Source organism: Dama dama, chromosome 27, assembly GCF_033118175.1.
Source record: "Dama dama isolate Ldn47 chromosome 27, ASM3311817v1, whole genome shotgun sequence".
NCBI classification, from domain to species: Eukaryota; Metazoa; Chordata; class Mammalia; order Artiodactyla; family Cervidae; genus Dama; species Dama dama.
The window spans coordinates 27,297,637-27,316,444 of record NC_083707.1 but is presented as its reverse complement, the minus strand read 5'-3'; the positions used below and the strand labels follow the sequence as shown (position 1 = coordinate 27,316,444).

At 41.3% G+C, this 18,808-nt stretch overlaps 1 protein-coding gene across 2 annotated transcripts in view; it reads right to left on the bottom strand.

Annotated features, from left to right (window-relative positions):
* The window catches only part of DSC3 (desmocollin 3), a 53,282-nt gene extending 39,053 nt beyond the window's left edge, over window positions 1-14,229 (bottom strand). For both annotated transcript variants that reach the window (XM_061130842.1, XM_061130843.1), the window contains exons 1-4: window positions 13,898-14,229; window positions 6,535-6,619; window positions 4,771-4,970; window positions 3,062-3,181 (exon numbers count right to left, since the gene is read on the bottom strand). In XM_061130842.1, the coding sequence (XP_060986825.1) occupies window positions 3,062-3,181; window positions 4,771-4,970; window positions 6,535-6,619; window positions 13,898-13,966 (474 nt within the window). In that variant the 5' untranslated portion in view covers window positions 13,967-14,229. The remainder of the gene's footprint in view (window positions 1-3,061; window positions 3,182-4,770; window positions 4,971-6,534; window positions 6,620-13,897) is intronic.
* Window positions 14,230-18,808: the final 4,579 nt, after the last annotated feature.

Below are 18,808 nucleotides of genomic sequence, written 5' to 3'. Positions count from 1 at the left end.
ACAGAGAAGACTCTTTCTGGCAGAGGAAACAGGAAGTGCAAAGTGATCAGACCAGGGTTATGTCTGGAGTGTTCAAGGAGGGCATTGTGATTGAAGTAAAGAGGATTAAAGGAAAAGAAAGTCATAGATGACGATGAAGGCAGTAACAGGGCCATTGCATATAAGAGAGTCCAAGGATGTTGGCTTTTTCTTGGAATCAGACTGAGAGCCATTGGAGAATTCAGATAAGAGTAATATCCAATTTATGGAGTTCTGGTGGCTCAGTGGCAAAGAAACCCCCTGCCAATGCAGGAGATGCAAGTTCCACCCCTGGGACAGGAAGATTCCCTGGAGAAGAAAACGGCAACCCACTCTAGTATTCTTGCCTGGGAAATCTCATGGACAGAGGAGCTTGGAGGGTGATAGTCCACAGCATCTCACAGAGTCAGTCAGACACGACTGAGCGACTAAACAATATCCAATTTATATTTTAGAAAGCTAATTCTTGCTGTTCTGTTAAGATTAGGCTTGGGTGAGAAGAAAGGGAAGAAACAAGAAGGCCATTTAAAAGTTACTGCTAAAAAAAAAGTTACTCTAAGAATTCAGGAGAGAGAATTGCTTGTTAGACTAGCATGGCAGCAGCAGCAGTTGTGAAAAGCAGTTAGATTCTGGATAGAATTTGAAGATACAGCCAGCAGGTTTTGGCAATGGATTAGCTGAAGACTGAAGTCTTCACATTATTATCCTATAATAATAAAGGAATTAAATAATAAACATAATAATTAAGTAATAAATTTAATAATTAGATTTTTAATTATAAAGAATGGTTGGATATGGTAAATTGGGGCTCAACATCTATTTCATCTGGAGAAGGAAATGGCAACCCACTCCAGTATTCTTGCCTGAGAATCCCATGGACAGAGGAGCCTGGCAGGCTACAGTCCATTGGGTCACACAGAGTGGGACACAACTGAAGCGACTTGGCATGAACGCAGTAAATTCCAGTGTATTAATTTCTTAAAGAGAAGTATGCTCTCTACAATAAAACCTTACCAAACAGACTCTACTGTGGTAACAACTGAAAGGATGGAGCTGCCATTAATTGAGATGGGAGGACATTTTTTATAAGAAAATCCAAATGCTTGATTTTTATATGTGAAGTTTGACATGTCTACTTAACGTCCAGGTGGAAATCTTAATTAGGCATTTTGGGCTAGAGATACGACGTTTTAAGTTTCCAGTGTATAAAAAGTACTTAAAGCAATGAAGCTGGAGCAATGAGAAGCTTAAAGCAATGACATCACTGAGAACATGAATATAAATAAACATGAGACAAGGTTCATAGGTGAGCTCTCCAAAGTTTAAGACTGAGGGATTGGGCTGGTGGGGAATAGGGGGAAGTGGGAGTGAGGATGAACCAGCAAGATATACTAAGAGGGAGTGGCCAGCAAAGTAACTGGAAAACTGTGTGAATGTTGTCCTGAAAGAGGAGAGGGAGAGGTCGGCTAAGTCAAATGGACACACCCATCAAGGAAATGAGGACTGGTGACTGGTTTAACAGTACTAAGGCCATGATTACCTCTGATCAGTATAACTTTGGTAATCAGAAATCAATTTCTTAATAGGCCTCATCAGTGCTTAAAGTACAATTACCTAAAAGAAGAAACAAAGGGATAGCATGCATAGAGTTTTCTACAAGCAGGAAAGACACTGGAAGCATAGTTAAAAACGTAAATAGTAGGACAAAGGTGGCACCATTAGCATTCAACACTGACCAGAGTAATAGAAATTTAAAGGAAAAAGGTAAGCTCCACACCATAGCTCTGCCTCAGTCATTATTTTCATTGCATATTTATTATTTATTTTCATTTATGTAAAGTAAATCTGAACCTGCTTTAAAAAGACTTGTTTTTAGGGAAAAGTTAAACTACCCAGCAGAGCACACGTGGTCCATTCCGGTTGGACCCTACCCGCCTTTCTGCCCCATCTCCCTGTTCCACTCCCATCATACACAGGAAGACTAAGCTCTTGAGAGCTCCTATGAGGAACCATGCTTACTTTCACCTCTGTCCCTCTTTCTTCTTCTGCAACAATTAACCTGCATGACACTCTCCCATCCTTCAGCACTGAGCTTAGTTGCTTCCCTTCTAAGTCTTTTTTTGTTTTTTACCACATGTCATCTCAGGGCATGGTGCTCACCTCATGAATTCTCAGATCACTCCAATCCATTCCCATCTCAGCACTCATCACTCAATGTTACAATCATCTGCCCACTTCTATCTTCCCCACTAGATTAATATACTACATGAGAGCAAGTGTTAGTCACTTGGTCATATACAACTCTTTGCAACCCCATGCACTGTAGCCCTCCAAGTTCCTCTGTCCATGGGATTCTCCAAGCAAGGATACTGGAGTAGGTAGCCATTCCATTCTCCAATTCATCTCCCTGACCCATGGATCAAACCCATGTCTCCTACACTGCAGACAGATTCTTTACTGTCTGAGCCACCAGGAAAGGTCATGAGAGCAAAGGCCATGCTATGCTAGGTCACTTCAGTCACGTCCAACTCTGTGCGACCCTATGGACTATAGCCCACCAGGCTCCTCTGTCCATGGAATTCTCCAGGCAAGAATACTGGAATGGGTTGCCATGCCCATCTCCTGAAGAAGGAGATCTTCCCAACCCAAGGATCAAACCCACATCTCTTAACTCTCCTGCATTGGCAGGCAGTTTCTTTACCACTAGCAATACCTAAGAAGCCCAGATGACTAAATGTTATTTCTAGCTTCAGTACTTAGAGTGGTGTCTTCCACAGGACAGAGTAGGTGCTCAGTAGCCAGCTACTAAATGAAAGAATAAACTAATAAAGATCATTTAATGGCTATAGACTCTTTATCATATTATAATTATCAATTTTTAGTGATTTTCTAGTTTTTCTTATTATTAGCTTTTTAGTGATTTTACTCTCCATGAATATCTTCAAATCTGTTGATTTTTAAACATTTCAAGAGTTATTAAAACCTGAACAAAACAGACTCTTGGAGCCAAAGCAATCCCAGTCAGAAAGAATGGAAAACCTACCTGTTGAAGGAACAAGGGGAAAGGTCCCAGGGAATTCTCCTGCATTGAGCAGGGAATAGGCGCCCATCTCCTTTTGGAACGCCTGAGAACAATTTCTTTAGTGTGTCTTTTCCTCAATACCTGAATCGAGAGAAAGACAATTAGCAATTTTAAACAAAAAGCATCACAGCCTACTTCATTGTAAAACAGTAGATGGACCAGTCTCCAGAATGTCCATGCTGAACCTAAAGACTAGATAATACAATCTTCTCTGAATTAGGTTAAAAAAAATGTAACCAGACTTGAAAGCTTTCATGAACCAAAGAATTTCACTTTGCATATATTTCTATGTTAATCCTGACCAAACTTTCAGATTAGGAAAATCATCACTGTACTCTCAGTTCTTTCTGTTCTGTCTCAAAATGAAACAGAGAACGCATCCTCTTTCTAACAATCTATAGACAGCTCTTACTTGTTCTTTCTGCTAAAAACTCATACTCTCAGGTGAACCAGAGTGAGATCATGCATTTTCTTCACTGCCTGAACACTCTAACTGCACTGTCCAATATGGAAGCTACAAGCCACATGTGACCATTTTAAGTTAATTAGAATTAAGTAAAATACATATTCCATCCTTCAGTTGCACTAGTCACATGATAATTATTAGTAGTCATTAATTAATTAATGCTGGGTGACCATATCACACAGTACAGATTATAGAACATTTCCATCATTGTTGAAAGTCCTATTGGAGTTTTTAATGATTTCCATTTCATTTCATGGTATAGTAACGAAGATGCAGTATTTCCTGAGAATTAATTAATAATACATTAGGCAATTATTAAAGTGCTAAGCAGGCATTTAATAACTTAAATGACTTTTTCATTAATATAATACACTTCACACTGATTAGTTGTAATTCATTATGGCCTTCCTCTTGCTGTAGAATCTAGAACTATAGTGACTAATCACTGGGTGATGGCTGATACCATTCAGACACATACATACTACAGGATTTCCATCTTATTTTAACATCAGAATGACGGTGGCACTTGAAATCAACCCCTTATTCACCGGGAACTACTGCACTTGGTCTTAATTTAACATGCACCTTTTGACTCTGGGTCAGGGGTAACTGAGCAGTAACAGAGGTAACAAAAGGGATTGACTCATACCCTTAAGCAACTTTGGATAGGTTGTTTGCACTAATAAAAAATTACCAATGCTACAATAGAGGGATTACCAAACTGACACAGGCAGGCAAAAGCAAGTAGACTTTGGAGCTGAAAGAAGCCTTCACAGAGAGGTGCCATTAGATTTAATAAAGCCAGATCCAAAGTCAATGTCTAACCAATGTCTTTAAATTTTTTTTCCCATTTATTTTTATTAGTTGGAGGCTAATTACTTTACAATATTGTAGTGGTTTTTGCCATACATTGACATGAATCAGCCATGGATTTACATGTGTTCCCCTTCCCGATCCCCCCTCCCGCTTCCCTCTCTATCCCATCCCTTTGGGTCTTCCCAGTGCACCAGCCCTGAGCACTCTAACCAATGTCAAGAAGAGAAGAGGAGGGAGAAAAGGCAAACGGGAGGAAAGAAAAGCAAACGGGGGAAGAAAAGTAGAGGAAAATAAATCTTATTTATCCTTTGTCTTCTTTGCAATTTTTAATGAGAGCATTTAAATGAGAAGAAAAACACGCCTAAAAATATCAATGGACTTTGAATACCTTCTTCTGATATTCCAGGAGCACAAGAATCTCTTTCTGTGTCTGTTTCTTTGTGTCAGAGAGCCGTATGGTGAAAGATCTTTTCTCATCAGACAATACAACAGCGTGGGCTGTGTATACTGACCCATCTTCTAGAACTCTGAAATCAGGATCACCGGACTGGATGTGGTCTACAGACCTGAGGCATTCTTTCAGATTAACTGCAAGTAAGAATTTTCAAATTGTAAAGTATGAAACACATGCAGAAAAGGGGGAAAAAATGTTCTAATAATGTATACAATCTTCTCAAAACCCGGAAGTGGAATGAAATGAACCAATCAGTCTGCATTTAGCAAATATCTTAACCAGCCTCTTTACACGTATTTTTTTTAAGTGATCATTCTTTTTCTGTTAAAAATTATAATTCTGGATTGCATATTTGTTTAAATAAGATACTTAAAACTTTTATATTCTTCTAAAAGGCTTATGAAAATGATCTTCCTATTGAAGACACATGCATGTTGCAATCATGACAAAGCTGAACTACACACTCCCACACACACCTGGATAAACAAACAGAAGAGTTTTTCTTAACAATATAGTAAGTCTTCTAAGATACACCTCTCTCCAGCCAGAAATGATACACATGAACCCAAAGAATGACAGAGTATATGAGTTTGGCAAATAGTCAAATAAGAAAAATCTTTAAATTCTTCCTGCTTCACCCCAACCTCACCAACTCCCCTTGGGGACCATGGTTCTCTTTGTGTTGTTGCTCTTTGCGGGGCTTCCTACTGAAACTCTGAAATTCTTCTCTCATGGGAATTTTCCCAAGTGCAAAGTTATAAAATACAAGTCTCATACCAGTGTTTCAGTATTATATCTAAAAGTATCAAATGCATCCCATTCTTCCACTATCTGCCTTAACAGAAACCACACTGATAGGCTAATACCCACTTAAGTAATATCCTCTCAAAGAATTCATATGTTACCCATGTGCAGTGTTTTCACTTTAATTCAAATCTGTCACAGATGGAAATGTTAAGTCAAAAAAAAAAAAAAAGAAAACTAAATATCTTTAGACGTGATGACATATTTCCCTTCTGTTCACATTTTTACCAGAGTGATAACCTCTGGTCCATTTCCCTGGAGGAACACCCCTGACTTTTCTTTACATCCTTTCTTTACTTCCTTCCCAGGAATGGACACTTTTTGAAAAAGTGAATTTGGTATCTCTGGGACAAGCTTTATCTCTCAACAAAATCATGATAATTTCCTCCAGTATTCCCGGTACCATGGAGAAATTCCACCTGAACAGAGCTGCCCAGCTGTTGGGAAAGTTTGAGGTTCCCCAACTTCTCAATGGACAAATGACTGATCAAACCCAATTTTGAAAGGAACAGCTCACCATGTAATATTTCCCACTGCAGCCATAGCATTGATAAAAATTCTGCTCCTACTTCCTGAGCTCCTTACCTATGTCTCTCAAATGCTTGGAATCCTAGAGTAATGAAAGGGCTACATTCTACATATAATTATTTACATAATTTTTACTGTTAAAACATAAATGACTACAAAAGTGTGGATTAGAACACTTGCCTTAGAATCTATGACAGAATTCTATAGAGTTATAAAGAACAGAACATATATTTTAACATATCTTGAATTATATCTAATTATATATACATTCAGGCTAATTCCAAAGGCAAAGATTGGATAATATGCCCTTTCCAGCATAAGTAAATTACATTTCTCTTTTTAAAACATTGTTTGGAAAGTGCTCACCTCTGCCAATCAATTTGTCTGCCTCTAGTTTGGAAGGTATATTAAATATCTCCTTTTTGCAGGCTTCACAAGCAAAACTGAAAACCTAAGAGAAAAAATGGTCACATTAATACAGTATAGAATAGAGAACAAAGTTTTAGATATGCAAAATAAGTCCTAGAAATTTACCGTATAACATAGTGCCTACAGTTAATAACACTGTATTGTATACTAAAATTTTTGCTAAGAGGATAAAACTTAAGTGTTCTTACCAAAATAAAATAATAACAATAAGTGAAGAAGGCTAGAGAAAACTTGGAGGTAATGGATATGCTTATGGCATAGAGCGTGATGATCTTGCAGCTACATACCTATCTCCAAGCTCATTGAGTGGTGTGCTTTGAATATGCACAGCTTTTTGTGTGTCCATTTCACCTCAGTAAAGAATTTTTTTTTAAAGAATTAAGAACAAAGCCATATGATCATCTCAATAGGTGCAAGCAATTGACAAAATCCAACACTGATTTACAATTAAAAATTTTCAACAAACTAGGAATAGAAGAGAAGTTGCTCGACATGATAAAGAGCATCTAAGAAAAGCATCATGATTAACAGAATAAGACTGAAAGCTTTCCTCTGACTTAAGGAGCAAGACAGTGATGCCTGCTCTTACCACTTCTATTCAACATTGTACTGGAGTTTCTAGCTTTCAGCCAGGGCAGTTATGCACACGCCACACACACACACACACACACACACACACACACACACAATAAAAGGCATCCAGATTGGGAAAGAAGAAGCAAAATATTTTCTATTTTCAAATAATATGATCTTGTATTACACATAGAAAATCCTAAGGAATCCACTAAAAGACTATCAGAAATAATAAATGGTTTCAGCAAGGTTGCAGAATACAAGGTTAACATACAAAAACTGATTGCATTCCTGCCCACTAGCAATGAAAAGAATCTGAAACAAAAGTAAGCAAACAATTTCATTTACAATAGAAAATCCATCTTCATAGATCAAAACACATATTCCCAAAATTCATCTGGCAGATTCAAGGCACTCCCTGTCAAAATCCCAAATAGTTTTTTTGCAGAAATTGAAAATCAATCCTTGAGAAAATGCAGGGCACTGAAATACCCAAATTTACTTGAAAAAGAACAAAGTTGAAAATTTTCCCAATTTCAAAACTTATTACAAAAATACAATAATCAAGGCCAAGTGGTACTAGCATAAGGATAAACATACAGATGAATGGAATAGAACTGAAATTCCATAAACAGGTCTTTATGTTTTAAAAATACATTACTGGTCTGGTTGGCTGCCATTTATTTTAATATTTAAAATACATGACCGTAAGAGAGATCAGGCTTCTACTTTTTCTTCATACCATCTTCCTAAAATGAGTTAGAGAGTTCCAGTTTGTTTGTTTTTTTTTCCCCTATTCTTTGAAACAATTTGTAAAAGGTAGAGATTATCTGTTCCATATATTTATGGAAGAATTCACCTATCACACGGGTCTAGGCTTGATGGATATGAGGGTGTCTGTAAATGGAGACATTTGGCTTCTAATTCAGTGTCTTTATAAGTCTATTTGGAATTTGTACACTTTCTCAAGTCAAAGTTGGCAATTTGTACCTTGTAGAAAATTGCCTATTTGTCTCTTTTCAGATTAACTGGAATAATATATAAATATTATTATATAGTTTTTAAAACATCTGTCCTCTCCATAAATATGTCTGTTTTTATTCCTAATATTGTTTTATCTATACTTTTTCTATTTTTCACTTGCGCAATTGTAGCAGGTTGGTCTGTACTTTCAAATAATAGTGTTTGGTTTTGTTAATCCTCTATTTTGTTTCATTTTTTAAAAAACTGTTCCTCTTAAGATATATTCTAACTACACATATATTTTAATAAAAAATAAAAGGAACACTGAGGCACTTGCCTTAAAGTTATAAAGTTTTAGAAATAAAATATTACTATTATTTTCAAAGTTCCTATTTAACTCTCCCCAATTGCATTTTCTTCCCTGAAGGAGGGACCTCTCCAAATTCAAGTAAACTCTAACGGATTATTTTTTTCTTGGTAAATCATTTACTTCCCCATTTCCACTTAATTGTATCCACATGTATATACCCCTAAAGAAGACTGGTTCATTTTATCAGTTTTAAGCTTTACATGTAGATAGTCATAGATAATTGTAAGCAACTTGATTTCTTTGCACGAATTATGTTGGGTAATTTATCCATGCTGAATATATAGCAGCAGGTCATTCATCTTTGTCTCTGTATAATAAACACCACTGGAAATGATGTACAATTAATTCAAAGGGAAAAGTATGCTATAAAGGAAAATGCTATTTTAATTCCTTTTGATGAGTCCTTTTAGCAAATTATAGATTAACCATGTCCAAGTACATACCATTTATAATACAGAATAGATAAAGTAGGTGGGCAGACAGAAGTATCACCAACCAATACCACCGAGAGCAGTTCCTTGAGGAGCAGAATACTGGCAAGGTTGGCAAGAGAGGTGAAAAAAATGAGTTTTGCCTGGCATATATTGAATTTTATAATCCTGTGGGAAATCTAGTGGAAGCAGAGTGGCTTCCCTGATGGCTCAGTGGTAAAGACTTCACCTGTAATGCTGGAGACTGAGGAGATGCAGGTTCAATCCCTGGGTCAGGAAGATTCCCCCTAGAGGAAATGGCAACCCACTCCAGTATTCTCGCCTGGAGAATCCAACGGACACAGGAGTCTGGTGGGCTACAGCCCAAAGGATCACAAAGAGTCTGGCATGACTTAAGCGCACACCCGCATAAAGGAAATCTAAGGGGAAAGGTCCAGAAGACAGCTGGATAGATAGACTTAAACTTTAGGGCAACTCAAGGCCAGAAATACAAATCTGGGAGTCAGCAGTAGCTGGACAGTGGTTGAAATTATGGTACAAATCGGACTTACAGGGAGAGAGTGAGTGAAAGTGGCTCAGTCGTGTCTGACTCTGTGACCCCCCCTTGGAATCCTCCAGGCCAGAATACTGGAGTGGGTAGCCTTTCCCTTCTCCAGGGGATCTTCCCAACCCAGGGATGGAACCCAGGTCTCCTGCATTATAGGCAGATTCTTTACCAGCTGAGCCACAAGCGAAGCCCAAGAATACTGGAGTGGGTAGCCTATCCCCTTTCCAGGGGATCTTCCCGACCCAGGAATCCAACCAGGGTTTCCTGTATTGCAGGCAGATTCTTTTTACCATCTGAGCAATCAGGGATGCCCTAATATAAGGGAGGGATGTTGCACAGGATGATATTCACATATAAATTTCAGTTATGCCATTTTTCCTGAAATATAAAGAAATGTAATGCTATGTTAGTGAGACTTGGATATATTACTGAAAATAAAGTTGAAAAAAAAATAAAACCACCATTAGATGACAAACTTTTAGAGGTATTTTAAGACTAACTGATGACTGCCCAACGAAAAATACAAGATACAAAAAATTTTTTTAATATTAATGAATTCTGGATTGAGTGAGTTATAAAAGAATTTCTTTTAATGAGGAATCCTCTAGAACAACTTTAAATATCTGACTGATAGAACCTAGAGTTGTAAGCAACTTTTAATTAAAATGTAACAAATTATGTTTTTTTTTAAAAAATGATAATATAAAGTATTGTCTGTGCTAGTTTGGGAAAAATAAATTGCTTTGTTTCATTTCACAGTACGGTCCAAATTTAATTAATCATATCATAGAAAGCTTATCATACAAATCATCAGGTCCTCACGGAACTGCCTAATGCCAAGAGAGAATGAAAACTAAAGGTATACCTGCCAGTGTTTCACTTCTGTACTATTGCTCAATTTTAGAGTGAATGCACAAGGTAGGCTTTCTAAAATGACACCTTTCTCAACAGAGGAAAAAGAAGCCAAAGAACAGGAGTTTACAGAATATCTGAAAATAAAGGATATCTTCTTGAGCATAAAGATCACAGAATTTTCAATTCATCATTTCTCCTGTAGACACTGGCTGTCTCCAAGAGAGAAATCTTACCTTTCAAACTCTTATCACCTTGAATTGTAAGATTTACCTTTCTATATTCTCAATGCTTTGATGAGTCTACTAAATTTCTTTATATCCAAACTCCATAAGATGGGATCCTAGTTAAATGGGAAGTATAATTAGCCACAGGTCACTAGAGATACCATATATGGCATGGCAACTGTCACAAGGATTACAACAGGACCAAAAAATGTGCACGGTTTACACATATTTAGTGACTCAGAAAGTGCAACAGAATATAGCTGTATCTCAGTATGAACACCAATAACAATAACCTTCTTTGAATAAGGTAAATAAAGATGCACTGATGTAAATAAATACAACTCTGACTTCCTAAGCACACAGTTTAGAAATAAGCTAGTTCTCCTCCTTTTTTTGTCCTAAGCTTTTTTTTCTCACCAATGCAAAAGATAATAGAAAGTATTATACTCACTTTTATCTTAAAAAGGTGAATATGTCAAATGTTATCAAGAACAACAATAACCAAAAACTCTGGGAAAGGAGTCATATTATTTTCATTATTTAATGCTATGAATTCTGGGAAAAGACACAACACACATAGGTTGTCAACATCGGTTGCAAGTAGAATTCCACACACTTCAAGGGGAAAAGTATGTTATAAAGGAAAATGCTATTTTTAATTCCTTTTGAAAAGCCCTTTTAGCAAATGATAGATTAACCATGTCCAAGTACATACCATTTATAATATAGAATAGATAAAGTAATTCCCAAAGTGGATTTGATATGGCAAACAACATTAAATACACACTTAAAAGGATCTCATTATTTATAATAGAGAAGACATCTGAGCAACTGAGCTAATATGAATTAGTTTTCACCATTTCTAACAAATTGTGTTACATTAAAAGGAGAAACATTTTAAGAGACACTCAATTCTTTCAGTAGTAATAGGATGATCTGACATGGTTCTTTTCTAGAGTCTCCCTCTCCTTTTTCCCCGCCCCCCACCCCCCGCCCCGGCACCCCCCCACACCCGCCCCTTTCTTTGTATGTGTAAGGAAACATGATTAGAATTTGCAGTTAATTGTAGCAGTTTAGGGGCTTCCCTGGTGGCTCAGAAGGTAAAGAATCTGTCTGCAATGCAGGGGACCTGGGTTCCATCCCTGGGTTGGGAAGATCCCCTGGAGAAGGGCAAGGCAACCCACTCCAGTATTCTTGCCTGGAGAATCCCCATGGACAGGGAAGCCTGGTGGGCTACAGTTCATGGGGTGGCAGAGACGGACACGACTGAGCGACTAAGCACATTAAATAGCAGTTTGGAGTACACACAAACTATACTGAGGCTAGAAGGGTGGGACAGGGATGCAGATTCAGAAGCAGAAAAGTGAAAAAGGGTAGATCCCACAAACTATGGGGTGGTTGCCTGAGAAAGTGAACACATCAAAAGTTTCAGTTCTGTGTTAAAGACCTGCTTTGAAGGGTTCTCACTTCAAACAAGGGATTGTCTTTGAGAGCTCCATTAAGGGTTCCATAAAATGAAAATTGCGTTTCCAAAATGCTATGCTCTGAATATTAAACTGAAAAGTGGAGAGGTCCGAGGAGTCAAAAGAAAATAGAGACATAAGATGGTCAACAAGAAGTCTTGGGACTTCCCTGGTGGTCCAGTGGTTAAGACTCCTCTTCCACTACAGCCAGTGTGGGCTTCATCCCTGGTCAGGGGAGCCAAAATACCATTTAATCTAATCTTTGGAAAATTCTTTTAAAAAATAATCCTAAACAAGAAAATCATTTACTAAAGCTGGTGTCATCTCTATTTAGATATACAGGCACCTTCTTGTCTTGCCACACCCAACACCCCCTGCCACCCAGACAGTTCCTCCAATTCCACGCCCTCCCCTCCAGCGAATACACGGGAAATCTTGGGAACCCAGCACCTCCACAGTTTCTTCTCTCCGTTCCCGAACTCCTTTCTCAGAGAAAGCACAGAAGACTAAATTCATGCTTTTAAACAGATTATCTGGAAACGCTTTGAAATATATCAGAACACACTCTGAGAGCAGTTCTCATGTATGAAGAGTCCTGTCATCAGCTAATTTTTTTTTTTTTTGCAATAGCTGCCAGGCAGATCGACGTGCCCATTTATACGATGCTTTGTCCATAAATACATCTTAGATCATAGCTACTAATTCTTGATTCACAACTCGATGATTCAAACAGAGCACAAAGCTTGCACCCACTCGCCCTGCTTGGGGGCAGACAAGCACCAAGAATCCACCTAGCCAGAGTCGACCTGCTCCCGAGCCAGGCTGGTCCCTCCAGCCACCGACCGCCAGCGCGGGGAAGTCGAGGGTCCGAGGCTCCTTTCCAGAGCATGCCTAGAACGCAGCTCAGCGGGATCTCAACATCAGGGTTCCCCACTTTTTGCTTTGTGTCTCCCGAGTTCGAGAATCGTCCCAAACTTCCTCTCCGGGTGAATCTCATCTCGGGTCTCAGGTATCCCGGGCACAAAAGACCCCAGGCTGGTCTCTAGGCTTGTGCAGTCACCCCTGGACCCGGACCAGGTACGACCCAACCCCACACTCCTACCCCGACACTCCTCTCAGCCTGATTCTATCCGCTCTGCCTCACCCTACCCCACTCCCCCATCCCACCACCGAACCCCAACATCCAACCCTACCTCAGCCGTCCAGCCCATGGCGCCCCAGGTACACTCTGACTCCGGCCTGGCGGCTCGCGGAGATAGACCACTCCCGTGAGCTGTTGAATAGCCATTAAACGAGGCAAAACCTGGAAGCCGCTTTTCAAGGATAACTCATCCCGGGAACCAGGGACACCGCTCCAACCCCTCCACCCACCAATGTCCCCATCCCGGGGATCCCGGAGTGAGGGGCAACCCCTGTAACTCACTCCGTGTCCTATTCTTTGCAACAAACACCACGGACTGTAGCCCACAAGGCTCCTCTGTCCATGGAATTCTCCAGGCAAGAATCCTGGAGTGGGTTGCCGTTGCCTTCTCCAGGGGATTTTCCCGACCCCGGGATTGATCCCGGGTCCCCTGCATTGCTGGAGCAAAAGGGAGCTCAGCGAAGCCAGAGCCCAACCCGTGTTGAAATAATCGAACAAGTCCCAAACAAAAACCTCGGTCCGGGTGCGTCCCGCTAGGACGCGTTTCCTCCACTCATCCCTCCGAGCCCCAATTTGGCTCACATTGCCCTGCAAGATTGAGCAGAGGCGCGGACGTCCCCCTTCGGTCGGCTTCGCCCGCATCGGTCCCCGCGCAGGACCACGGCCCATCCACCACCACCCCCTGCTCCATCCCGACTCTGGGTAGGTCCCAGCCCACCCAGGCTCCACTCACCGCAAGGATCAGGAGCAGCTGCCTGCAGAGGGCTCCGCGCAGGGAGCTCCGGGGCCCGGGCGCAGCCATCGGGGCGCGGGGCCGGGGACGGGAGGGTGCGGACACCCGGCGGGATGCAGGAGACCAGAGGCCGCCGAGATGCTGGGGCGCCGCGGGTGCGCTGCTCTCGGCTGCTCGTTAAATCGCCCGGGCCTCTTTCAGGCTTGTCTTGCCCGAGAGCGTGTTCGCTCCTGAGACGGGATTGGACTCTGGAGGCGTCGAGCCGCCCCTCCTTGTTATTTCTCCAGTTTTATCACCGCGAGAGCCGCCGGGGGAGCTGCCCGAGCCTGCCCCTCTGCTTCTCAGCGGCCCGGCTGTGTGCTCGCTCTCTGGAAAGCGGTCCAGGCCACCCCCTCTCGGCCTGCTCTCCCACGCCCCGCACCCCGCGGCTGCCCCGCCTTCCGCCCCTACTCCTGGGGCGTCCTCCTCGCAGACGCCGCTCGGCGCACTCCCACTGCAGAACCCCAAACCGCCTTCAGGGATCCCTGCCCCAACACGGGCGCTCCCGGGTGCCAGGAACACCGTTGTCACTGGACCGGCGAATCCTCCCTCCAGCTTCTGATCAAACGCTGAGCGAAGTCTCCTAGTTAATGCAAAGTATTTGTATTCTTCCCAAACTTGACTCCCTCGACAAGATAAAGGACGGAGGAGAAATTATCTCCAGTGGCACGAATAAGCTGACACTGGGTCTTATCAGAAATTGAAAGCAAATAAAGGAAATGCTGACATCTCGCCATTTTCACGCACCCCAAATGTGAGGGATTAAGCTCAGGGCGTTCATGTCCGGCCTATGGTGTGGCCTTATTTGTAAGAAAGAATTTGTTCTTCTTATATGAAACTGTTGATTTGAGGAATTACCTGGTAATTGTACTAAGATGCAGTTTTTCAGTTCGTGGTCAAAGAAAAATTCACCACACAGAAGCTTCTAGTCTAAAATGTGGCTTCCAGATTCAGTATCATTTAACAAGGTTCATCAGGGCCAAGAGTTGCACAGGCACTGGAGGAAAGAAAATAACCCAGATCCTACCCAAAGAAATGCAAAGTCTAAAAGGGATTAAAGGTAATGATCATTGCCCAGTATGCTAAACCTTTAAATAAAGAGGTAGCTTATAACATTAGGGTGTGCCTGCCAAGTGCTTCAGTGTATCCAATTCTTTTCAACCCTGTGGATTGTGGTCTGCCAGACTTCTCAGTCCATGGAATTCTCCAGGCAAGAATACTGGAGTGGGGAGCCATTCCCTTCTCCCTTCTTGGGGATCTTCCCAACCCAGGGATTGTACTGAGTCTCTTCTGTCTCCTGCATTGGCAATCAGGTTGTTTACCACTAATGCCACCTGAGAAGCCCCCTAACATTAGGGCATGTTCCTTTATTTCTCTCTAGACTGCGTATTGTGTTCTCTAAGCCTCCATCTACTAGACTCAGTATGAATTCCCTCTTGGACATGTGTTATTGCTTCTCAAAGTCTGTGCACAAAGTCCAAGGTCAGGATTCTCAGGCAGTGCAGATTAATCAGAGAAGGCACTATGACCTTCATTCATCCCATGCTAGGCACCCCCAATAGGCTACTTGTGTAAGTTGTGGGTTTTCCTAAAGTCTCGGGTTTTCCTGAACTACTAGGCCTAAGCTCTCAGGACGCAGACAGTAAGCTCAGTTTCCTAGTCCTGTCTCTGAGGCATCCAAGGCTCCCATGCACTCAACAGAGACTTTATCTCACCTCTGGAGGCCACTGTATGAAGGAGCTCTTCCAGTCTCAGAGAAAGTTCTCCACACTTCACTCCAACAATTTTCATCCCCCATCCTCCGGACCTTCACCCTGACCATGACCTCAAGAACGAGGCTCTCAAAGTGTTTTCTGGCCTCAGGTAAACTTTAAAACATAAGCCAGGACCATAGCTCTCATCACAAAGGAAATCTACTAGCCCCTTGATTTTTAACCCTCAGCCTCCAGGGCTGAATAATGCTTGAGATAAGAACCAATAGAGAAAAGGGGGAGGGTAGGAGCATGTTTGGGGTTAAGGCTGTAGAAATAACCCTAGCGGAACTCTGGAGAACCTTATGAGGGCTTCCCACATCAAGGAAACAGAAAGAAGTCTCTTCAGAACCATGATGGAAGAACTCCTGAGCTGGGAATTAGGTTAAAAAGGTTTGTCTCCTAACAAACCAGGCTGAGGAGTTGAATTTCATCCTGTAAGAGGAGAGCCAGCCACTCAGTCTGTAAAATGATCACTTTGGGTGAGTTAAATGAGCTCACTAACTTCATTAATGAACCTCTTTCTGCCATTATATGGGTTTTCCTTGTTGTTGTAGTTGTTCGGTTGCTAAGTCATGTCCAGGTCTTTGTGACTCCATGGACTGCAGCGCCCCAGGCTTCCCTGTCCTTCACCATCTCCTGCAGTTTGCTCAAACTCATGTCCATTGAGTCAGTGATGCCATCCAACCATCTCATCCTCTGTCACCCACTTCTCCTTCTGCCCTCCATCTTTCCCAGCATCAGGGTCTTTCAGTGCTTTCAGGTTTGTCCACTGGAGTCTGACCTGATTCCCACTCTCTTCTATGTGACTAAAACCATAAGATAACCAACATATACTGTATAATTAAGCCGATTGTTAAACCTACTGATTATATGACAGCTACTCTGAGCTTCCATGCCTAGCTTCTACAAAATAAAAGTTATAGGGATTTATTCTAGAAATGCTGAAAGAAAGCATATGGGTGATATTTTCTATTTGTATTATAAAATTCTAGGTGCAATATGCAATATGATTACTGAATAATTTCTATATGGAGTATTAGTAACTATCTTGGAATTTTCTGTTTTGCTAAGGCATATATCTGTCCATCATGTGTATATTAGCCTAGTCCCAATAAAAAGCAATGCATTTTTATAATTTAGAAGTGAATCTTCATGGGCAGTTATGATTATAACATAACTATGACTTGAAGATAAATTGAAACTGCTTTTATTGTTCCTATGAAAAATAATTGTAAATGAGATTATTGAAAATGTATTTAAAATATGAGCTTTGGTTTGAGTATCATTAGAACCAGTAATTTAAAATCATCACGAGACATTGTAAACCATAAAGAGTTATTCTGAAATATCTTTATTTCAATATCCTACCCCAAATTGCAGAGTCAGTTGGAAGTCACTACTAAAAGAATAATGTGCAAAAATTGAAAAAGAAATATTAGTTTTCCTTGTTATCTTCTTAGTTTGAAGAGGGAGAGCAATAATTAAATAGATAAAAAATGGAAGGTGAGCTTATACTAATGTGTAAAACATCAGAGATCCAGGTGAGCTGTCAAATTTTCAGGAGAAAGCAAATTTAAGATCATTAGGAAGAGTTCTCCATAGCTAAGGGAACTCTCTAGCCACAGAAGGGATAATGACCCTAGAAGCTGGGAGCTGACACCTGGCCCACTGAGAAGGCTGCCTTGCACAACTCCATGCCCACACGTGCTGGTTTCACACACCCACTCATCTCAGGGGTTTAAACAGGCAGTGACATCCCAAATGTGGGTCTCCTCACATATCCCTGTAAAACACAACCAGAACAACTGTATGATGGTTGGCAGAAATTTGCTGGTAAGGGTAGAAACATTTATGAAAAGCAGACATTAAAACTGAGTGAAAGTTTCACATTTAATAGTCCTGCTAGTGACACAAATGAGCTCTGCCCTGAAACATTAGTTCTGAGGCATTTGTAGAATATTGTTTAGGATAAATAGTCACCATGATAAAGAGCATCCAAACAAATTGCGTATTGGAGCAACAGTGAGGAATACTGTACAAATATGTATTCAAATGCCAGGAGCCTTTCCAGACTTTATTTTTAGAAATTAGCTCCCCAGGATTATCTCCCATTAATGTGGGCTTCCCAAGGGGTTCAGTGGTAAAGAACCCATCTGCCAATATAGGACACATAGGAGACATGGGTTCGATCCCTGTGTCAGACAGATCCTCTGGAGGAGGGCATGGCAACCCACTCTAGTATTCTTGCCTGGAGAATCCCATGGATGGAGGAGCCTGGCAGGCTATGGTCCATGGGGTTGCAAAGAGTCGGACATGACTGAGCACGCAGGAATGCACCCCTTAATGTGTACACTTGCTGTTTTGGAGAAGGCTCCTCCCTGGTGCTTGGGAGCTGGACAGTCGGATTCTCTCATCCCCGCTACCCCTTTCCTCCAAGAGTAATAAGCTCTGCCACTGCCATGCCAGCCTCCAGGAGAGGACTCTGCTTTCCTGTTACCGCATTTCCCAAAGTGTGAAGTTCCTCCACTAAATTCCCAGAACATCACTAAGAAGAGCTTGACTCTGGCGGTCTTTTAAAAAGACTACTGGAGACAGTTGAGGTCAAGAGTAAGCTATAATATTTCACTGCTGCTCAGGATAAGAGCCATCCCAGGGTCTCCATCTGCCTCCTTCCCCTCCTGTCTTCCCCATGTCCAGCCACTCCTCCAAGCTCTCCTTTCACCCCTACGGAAATGCTCCAGGAAGCAAAGAGAACCTCCAAACAAGACCACAGTGAGCCCTGGCCTTCCAGGGAGTAGCAGTTTACCCTTTCTCATCTTTCGCGCTTGGTTCTTAATCCTGAGGATTAATCTTTACAGAGAGTGATTGACAGGACTATCCATTTCTTCTCAGAGAAAACACTCCCCTCCACAAAGGTGTGGCCTTTTGCTCAAACTTTGCATCAAACACACACAGTTTGAACACTGGTACATCTTTCACATTCAGAAATATTCCATTTAAGTAACAACCTTGTCAATAGTTCCATCCAGATAGGGCATGCCAGGTTCAGAAATGCTCCCTTTCAGTCTCTCCTTACTTAAGAAATGATTCAAGCCACTGTGACAATGGTTTCACTCTT